General features: G+C 44.1%; 1 protein-coding gene across 1 annotated transcript; it reads right to left on the bottom strand.

The window, feature by feature from the left end:
• Window positions 1-4,116: 4,116 nt before the first annotated feature.
• On the bottom strand, window positions 4,117-7,660 carry LOC147430221 (uncharacterized). Its single transcript, XM_086494719.1, has 3 exons — window positions 7,019-7,660; window positions 6,014-6,739; window positions 4,117-5,203 (listed from the first exon to the last, which is right to left on the bottom strand). Exons 1-3 carry the CDS (start codon window positions 7,116-7,118, stop codon window positions 4,251-4,253), a joined length of 1,779 nt encoding a protein of 592 aa, XP_086350845.1. The 5' UTR covers window positions 7,119-7,660; the 3' UTR covers window positions 4,117-4,250.
• Between the last annotated feature and the right edge of the window lie 644 nt (window positions 7,661-8,304).

Below are 8,304 nucleotides of genomic sequence, written 5' to 3'. Positions count from 1 at the left end.
TGTTGGCACCCCATTGGACCCTGCAAAGCTTAGTCAATGACAATTAAGAAGCATAAGTGATAGTCTTGTGACATGTGTCCCCCTTTCCCCTTTTGTGAGAGCTGTAGTAATTAAATAATGCAATTAAACTCTCATTGGATCCCTTATTATTCTGGCCAATAGGAATCAGGCAAGCCATTGGGTTGTTGAATGCTCATTGGACCCCTTGGGAGACTGTCCAATAGTCTTCTAGAGAGCTTAATTTCTATTGGTTCTTTTATCAAGTGTTTTGAAATGAATTAAATTAAATGTACTCTAGCCTAATTCTCATTGGTCCACCTCTATGGCAATCCAATAGGAATTGAATGCATCTTGGGGACAAGAGGCATAGAAAGCTGACATGTGTCCCCTATTCCCTTTGTGTAAAGGGAGCCTGCTAGAGTGTGTGAGTTTCTCTCTCATCCCCTACTAAAAGGGCTCGACCCCTCCAAGATAGGGATGTGGGAAGACTTTTGAGTCTCCCCACAAGCATCCAATCTTTCCTAGGTTTTGACCATTGGACCTAACCTTTGAATTTTGGAACCTTTCTTAATGGGATGAACCTTAGGGTCTTTGAATCCCATTGTTGCACATTGCTCTTTTGCAGATGGCCCCCCCTTTGGATCCCTAATGTGGCCGATCTGCCAGGTGAACCAATATTCTAGCTTTTTCTCCCCTGGTACTTCCCCATATTAAATGATCAATTTAACATGATAAAATCATTAAGGAGAATTAGATATTAGTTATTATGACAGCAGTGCACCCATGGTTGATCCTATTGGGGGTAAACCATCAATAAAGGACGGTGTAGATGGAAAAAACATTATATGCAAGGAGGCTAGAACGCAATTTTGCAGGCCTATGTGAGTGGTATTCAGGGTTGTCTTTGATTGGTGAATGCGAGCCATTTGTTTTGAGGAGGTATTGTTGTTGAGGCTACTGCTACAAGTCCCCAATATAGTTTGACAGTTGATGTAGTGTCTTCATCTCCCAAACTACAACACTGTGATGCGGTGATCGGACTCTTGCACATGATCTGCACCACCAGGCTACCTTTTGTGGCAACTACCCATTCGTTATCTGCATCACCTACCTACGCCATGTCCTCCTCTAATAAATTTGTATTTTAGCAGATTATGCCATAGAAACTTTGTCACTTAAAATCCCTTAAGTTGGTGTTATTTCACAATCTATGTTTAGCAGCCAAACGCTAATTGCCCTGATTTTGCACCCTCAATGCTTTGGCCATTGTTGTGTAGCTACCCATTCACCACCCCCATATGACCTCTGACTCCACCTCTCCTCGACATGTGCTTTCGTAGAAGTTTGCAAAGCTACAGAGAAGATTGCTATCAAGTGCTCCGATTCATCGGCATCATGATTGGGATAATCCCTCATGACATCCAAGACCCAAGACGCTATAAGTTCCTTAGCTTCCCATCTCTCAGGTAAAATCATTCTCTTTATAAGTGGTCCCCTAGGAGAGCCGTTTTTATCCTCTTACATGATAATAATCCCAAAAATCTCATAGCCATATTTATCAATCTCAATATAGTACGTAGATTGTTTCCTTCTACCTAGGGTTAAGCATTGGAAACAATTTCTATACCATGCTTTGTCACATGCCTCTCCTCAGTTTGGGTCTATGGATAGTGATGGAGCTTGGCACTCAACTAGTAGATTCATCTTTACTGATGCTCCTTTGGATATGTTTCATTTATCACCCTTTATGTACTGCTTGTTGAGAATTTGGAGGGATTTGCTCCTTGTTTCGATTCCACACCCACCTTCTCTCCCTATCATCAAGGTCAAAAAGCCCAGGGCATGGTCTCTTCATCTTTCCTACCTTCTCTCACATCCATCTTGTCTGCCACAATCTTCATCATGGTGTGGATCATGTCTACTACGATCTCCATCATCATCTCTTTACAACTTCTACCATCTTGTCAATTATGACGTTCACCTCTACTACCATGTCTACCATCAACACTGCTTCCGTGTTGTGAGATCTATTGTTTTGATTGCAAGCTTTTATAAAGTCTATCCACTGAAAGACCAGCTATGATTCAATTAAATCGTAGGAAGTTATGGTGGTGGATGCAAGTGTAAGCTGCCAAGAGGGCTTCCACAGAGGACACATAGCTACAGTTGCTGTCAAAGGGGCCATCAATTCCACCTGTGTGCACTGCTTTGGTAGCTAGAGGGATAATGGTGATTTGAATAAACCCTAAGGGGGGCTCCACCATCCAAGGTGCCGACTGGCACTACCGACAACACCTTTTACGCATGGCTTTGTAGGTGGCGTTGCAGTCGTCTTGGCTGTCTAGGGTAACCACTAACTGCATCGAAAATCGATTAACACCTCTATCGATCGAGCTTTGCCATCTGCTATTGTAACAGCCCTTGCACCCACCTTTTGCGTCCCAGATGCAGGAAGGTTGCTCTTGTGTCATTCTCTTTTTAACCTTTTCTACTAGGCGAGGTCGATGATGAACAACCAACGATGATTAACACTAGAATGGTAACAGGACACTTTTATGTCCTTGGACACTTTTGTGTCCTGTTAAGTGACCATTTTGCTTGAATTATTTGAAGAGTATGAAAATGAATTTCTAGGTGCTATATATCCACAAAGTTGCCTTATGAGCTGAAAAAAACTTAGCATTTTTTTTTGAGTATCGATCTCACCATTAACCTTACTCTTACACAACATTTTTGAACCTAAACTGTGTGAAAAAACGGATCCTGTTTTTGGCTTTTTTTCAATTTTTGGCAACTATACCACTCTAAACTTCATGTTTGTGAGGTTTAGATGGCTAGAGGTTAGGCCTTCATAGTTTTCAACATGTTTTGATGCTTGTAGGGAGAGCTAAGTGTTAAAATTGAAAGTTGTGACCAATTTACAAGAATTACATAATCCTGTTTTTTGGCCAAAATTAGCACTTTAATGATTTTTTTGGTGGCTTTCTTGATATCCAAATTCAATTTTGATTGTGTAAATGAAATGTATAACATAAAGCTAATCTTCCTTGAGTTTTGGGGGACCTAATATGCTATATAGCATAGTATATGATGATGGTTGAGTTTTTTGATTGCTGAAGAATACGATACATTTTAGAGTAGCAAGTATAACTTTCTCAATATTGCTAGTTTCTTAAGCCAATTGTGTGTATTTTGTAGGTAGTAACCATATCTAATCATAGACTACAAACTTGGCTAGCTAGATATTGAGTAGTTTCTATGGGTTTCTAGAGGTCATAATGCTAAACTCAATTTTTTCATGTTTGCTGTATTTAGCACTTTATCATTGCCCCCAAGGTTCCAATTGTAAGATATCCATTATCCTTTTGACATGCTCCATGGCTCCTCTTGAATCCAGAGGCCCAAAGGGAACTAAGAAAGCATGTATATAGTATTTGTATTGAGCGTGACTATAGAAACTTTGATGATAGGTCCGCAGAATGGCAAAAATGCAACTTTTTTGTACCTTTTTTTTTTGCCAAAAAAAAATTAGTGAGGTAAAAGCAACCATATGTTTTGGTCACCAACCCATTGAAGTTAACGGGGCATTTTATCTCATGTCCTACAAAAATCTCCACTCTTATTTATATGCAATCAACCGTAAGAAATTGTTGTTTTGGGCAAAATGCACTGGTCCATCAACTTTGGAGGCTTGTAGTGACCAAGGGATGAGAAAAATTACAAGTTTCTCATTTTTTCCATATGTAGTAGTTATTGAACTATAAGCTCATGAAAGGATTTTTCAAAATGAGTGGATCTACTATGGTTTTGGAATTTTTTCTCAAAACCCTGAAAGGACACTTTTATGTCCTGTTAGGTTATCATTCTAGTGTTAAAACTTTATTACAATGGGCTTCCAAGTATGTGCAAACCTTCGAGACGATGGACAAGTACCAACCGCCTTTTTGTATGGATGCAAAAAAACATCTTTGAGCTACTTTTCTACAATAATGTGCATGCAATGTGAGGTCATTATTGGCCGTGTGATTTGGCTTGAGGACAATGGCTTGGATCATGCCAAGTAACTGTTCTACGTTCTAGAAACTACAAAAGCACATTAGGCTTGCCAAGTAAATATATTTTAACGTCTAATTTTATTTTTAAAAAAAACTCACCAAAATATTGTTAAGAGGAAGAGGGTGAGGATTGTGACTCAAAGACCCATAGTAGTAGTATACAACACTTTAATTGCTACAATGCGGAAACTCAGCTCAGACTCGGCATCTGTAGAGTACAACGAAGCAGGGGAGGATTGCTCGCGGATTGAAGACTGTAAGCTCCTCAAAGCGAGAGTGCAGCCCCATGCCAGCCGGTGGAGGCAAGCTGCCATTAGCCCCCAATTCGCCACCTGCCACAGAATCAAAGCCCGCACTGGGTGGCCCAAGATCGCCACTGTGTGGAGGCGTCGGCGGTGCCATTGTCGATGTTGCACAAGTGGTGTGTGGCGGCTTGTGCACACGGCCGGCAATGACCCGGCACACAAGCATGGCCATCAACCCACCAGTGCGGTCCTGACCACTTGTACGCCGGCGTGCCGCCTCATCTTGGCGGATCGAGCGCGCACCCACATCGACCCCTTGATCTGGAGCTGCCAATTTGGGGCAGATGCCGACGCCGCCAATGCGCCCGCCCTCCACTCCAACATCGGCTCCACCGCCAGAGTCCCCCACCATGAGCTGGTGAGCCCTGCCGCTTGTCGCCGTCGTCGTTATCCCTCTGTTTGCTGCCCCATCTGGGCCTCGAATTTTTGGAAACCCTGTTCGAATAATCTTGCATATTGAGCATGTCGCCGAGCTGCACGCTGCGGCAACAGATGTGCTGCCTGCCCCCTCCACCCCAGCTGGCCCTGCTTGTTGTAGCTCGCATTCCAACCTTGTTTTGTAAAAACGGAGAAGCTCATTGCCATCAGCCAGACAGCGCGGATGTTTCTTGGGTAGCTTGCTGGCTCGCATTTTCACTCCTTCTCTGTAATCCTCAAAGCGTGCCAATGTGCGTGCTAAGTTGTTTACCTTGAGCACTCTCTCTATCTTGACGAACTGCCCTCCGCCGCCGCCTGCTGTTGATGTTGATGGCGCTAGTGACGGCTCTGGCGATCGCAACCAGCTTGTGCGAAAAATTATTTCAACCACATTTCTTGAGGAGTCCCCCACTTCCAGCTCTGCTACTGCATGTGATAATGGCAGAAAATTAAGCACAAATATGCTTTTACATCTTCTGAAACAAGGATATCTATCTATGACATTACATGCTTTCCACCCACCTATAGACACTAGGTGCAAGACACTCACATAATAGGTTTGCATCCCTAATTGTATATTTAGCTACAGTATGCTCTAAGTTTGATCGGTTAGCTAGTGTAGCCCGAGACACCTTTCCTCTTCGACAGCACTCAGATTCTGCCACTTGTTTGGTACCTCTTGAACCTCCCCAACCACTGGGATCATCTAGCTTTGCGCGCATGTCCCTCGATCCCCACTGATTACTTGTAAATTAGAGGTAGAAGCTCACAGGCTGGTTGCCTGCGCAAAATGCGGTGTGCATTTCATTCATGTCAAACATGTTGCTCCACATGATGATTCATGAACACTTTTAAGCCCCCAAAACTATACCAATGGTCCAGTGTTGGGGAAGTGAGAGTCTTCTCAAGACACTCATCTTGAGGAAAAATTATAGAGGGAACCTGCTACTAGATGGTTCGATTAGTCTTTCGTCCCTATACCCAAGTCTGGTGAATGATTTGCATGTCAGTAGCACTACAAGCCTCCACCAAGCTTTGGCAAAAATGGATTTGATTTCACAGTTAGCCCATCTCCAAAAATATGTTTTGACATGTGCTATGTATGTGGATGCAATGACTTTGGTCTAGGGATTTCACTTCATGCTTGCATCCTTGTTTCTATTGTACATAGTCCTTTAGCTTTCTACATACTGTACTAGGGATGAGAATTAAGGGAGAGAGAGTAGAGAGACCCACCTGCATGCTTGAGAAGATGGTGCTGTTCCAAGGCTTCATACTTGAAGAATGCCTCTCCACATCTTTGACAAACTGCTTTTGGCACTGCAACCGGAGGCAACATCGTCGTCGACCCACCCTCCACACCAACCGGACCATTTCTTGCATCTGCCGCAGCAGTACTACTGACACTCGACATCTTGTAAACGACCAACGAAACTGCTGGATTCTTACAATCATAACACCCAGAAAGCTTCCTGAAGGAGTTTCCCTTGGGTGCTGCAGATTGAGACTGATGAAGAGGAGTACCTGGATGTGCATAAGCACCACGGGACGACGGGTGAAGTGGTGTACCATAGAAGCTTCCGGCGCTGGTTGTGCCCATGGTGATATTTTCCATTGATCCATTACTTTTATGGTGATGATAAGGATGGGGATGATGGTTAGCTACAATGTCATCCAAGCTTACAAGCTTTCCTTGTAGAGAATGTGGATGCTTGTAGTGACTGTGGTTGTCACAACCTTGCTCTTGGAGAAGAGTCTCGTGAGATATGGACTGGACAAAATCGTTGCTCTCCACTGATTTTGGGCTGAAGTTGGGCATGGCAGGCAGACGGGCACCGTCTATACGGCGGCTACTATGAATTACATCTCTTAGGTTGGCTATGGACCTTGAGCAGCCTGATCTCATGTACACCCTCCTGCTTACAAAGACAGCTGCCTCCACTTTGGCTCGAGTCGAGTTGTCTGCATGAAGAGATTGAGGGTCATGAACTTCACCAGGTTGCGTCTTGCATGCCAGGGACCGTCTCCAAGAGAGCCAGGAGGTTGGCATTGCTCAGTTAATAATGTGAGGTCAATTTAGCCCCATTATAATTGTACAGGAATGTGCATATGTTGCCCTATGACACAAATATGTGCTCAAGGTGAATGATATCCATTAGGCCAGGATACGACGACATACGGCCGTAATTGGTAGCACAGAAAGGAGGCTATGGAATGCAGGCAATCAAACTGTAGCAGTACCTGTTAATGCCAAATGTGTGTCGCCGATGTAGACCGGTTTTGTCTCACTTAAGCTTCTGTCACTCTTTTTAGCTCTGATGTATAATGAAGGAACATGCATGAGCCACAGGAGAGATGGCTACCTGTGGAAAGAATACATTTCAGTGCAGAGAAACGACGGCTGCGGAAACGATGTCCCACGGAATCAGAACTCGCATCCAGGGACCAGGACTACTTATGGTATCTCTGCCTGGATCAAAGCTTGATGCAACGTAGATTAGTTAATTGCGCGTGCCCATACTCTGTGTGCTTCATGTGTAATATCAGTGTCTCTCTCTCTCTCTCTCTCTCTCTCTCTCTCTCTCTCACACACACACACACACACACACACACTCCCTCTCTCCCTGTCTGTGATGAGTTGTTTCAAGCTCACTTGTGAGCATCCACCATAAGCTCAAACAGATAATTAATGAGGCAGTACAATGAGAGGCTTGAAGGTACTAAAAACAGTGTAAGCAAGAAAGCATACTCTAATCATGGGGATTGCTGAAGCTCATTTACAAGTATGCTTGAGAGGATGAAATTTGAATGCGTGCATTGTTTATTTGAGGTATGCACTCATAATTAAACAAAAGTGTACCCTTCATCATGGAAAGAGACGACTTGGTGTGTAGCGTGCACCACATCAATCACCCCTTTCCCAAAGAGAAAGCTTACACTCATTTACCCTGCGTAGTTACTAATTACAGTCATGATTACCGCAGTTGTGCTATTAGATGATCGGAGTCTCGAGTCTCGAGAGCCGGTGTTCGGTGAGTGCACAATGCACATATAATCAATTAGTTCGACGTAAGCGGTGCCTCCGGCGCAACAACTACCCCCCCCCCGCCCCCCCAGCCCTCTCTCTCTCTCTCTCTCTCTCTCTCTCTCTCACACACACACACACACAAAGAGCACACCGTTGGACTAAGGAGCTTCTGACACGTGGGTGGTGGGAGGGGCCGGAATCCTTTCACCCTTTATATATCTACTAACATAATATGGCGGAAGGGATAGCTCTTTACACGTGTCGCAATCTGCGACCCGAAGGCTAAAGTCCAAAACTAAAAGAAGCCCCTTTGCACGCGATAAAGAGGGAGAGAGGGGGAGAGAGAGAGAGAGGCGGCCGGCCATACTAGTAGTATAGATAGATAGATAGATAGTATAGACATGACATTGACCAAACAAAGCACAACATGAGGGGATGGGATCAAGGGTGGTTGCTGTGCCCAAGAACGGACATTCCACAACGAAGTGATCTCAAGTAG

The sequence above is a fragment of the Adiantum capillus-veneris genome, chromosome 22 (assembly GCF_014529385.1).
Source record: "Adiantum capillus-veneris isolate H3 chromosome 22, ASM1452938v2, whole genome shotgun sequence".
Classification (NCBI taxonomy): Eukaryota; Viridiplantae; Streptophyta; class Polypodiopsida; order Polypodiales; family Pteridaceae; genus Adiantum; species Adiantum capillus-veneris.
The sequence above is the reverse complement of the archived record's forward strand: the minus strand, read 5'-3'. Positions and strand labels throughout refer to the sequence as shown.

Excerpts from the sequence above, each read along its gene's own strand:
- LOC147430221 (XM_086494719.1), bottom strand. The coding sequence starts at position 7,118 with ATGCATGTTCCTTCATTATACATCAGAGCTAAAAAGAGTGACAGAAGC. Across the intron at positions 6,740-7,018 it reads CACACATTTGGCATTAACAG|ACAACTCGACTCGAGCCAAA; the intron begins GTACTGCTACAG and ends CTCTTCATGCAG. Across the intron at positions 5,204-6,013 it reads CCATCTTCTCAAGCATGCAG|TAGCAGAGCTGGAAGTGGGG; the intron begins GTGGGTCTCTCT and ends TATCACATGCAG.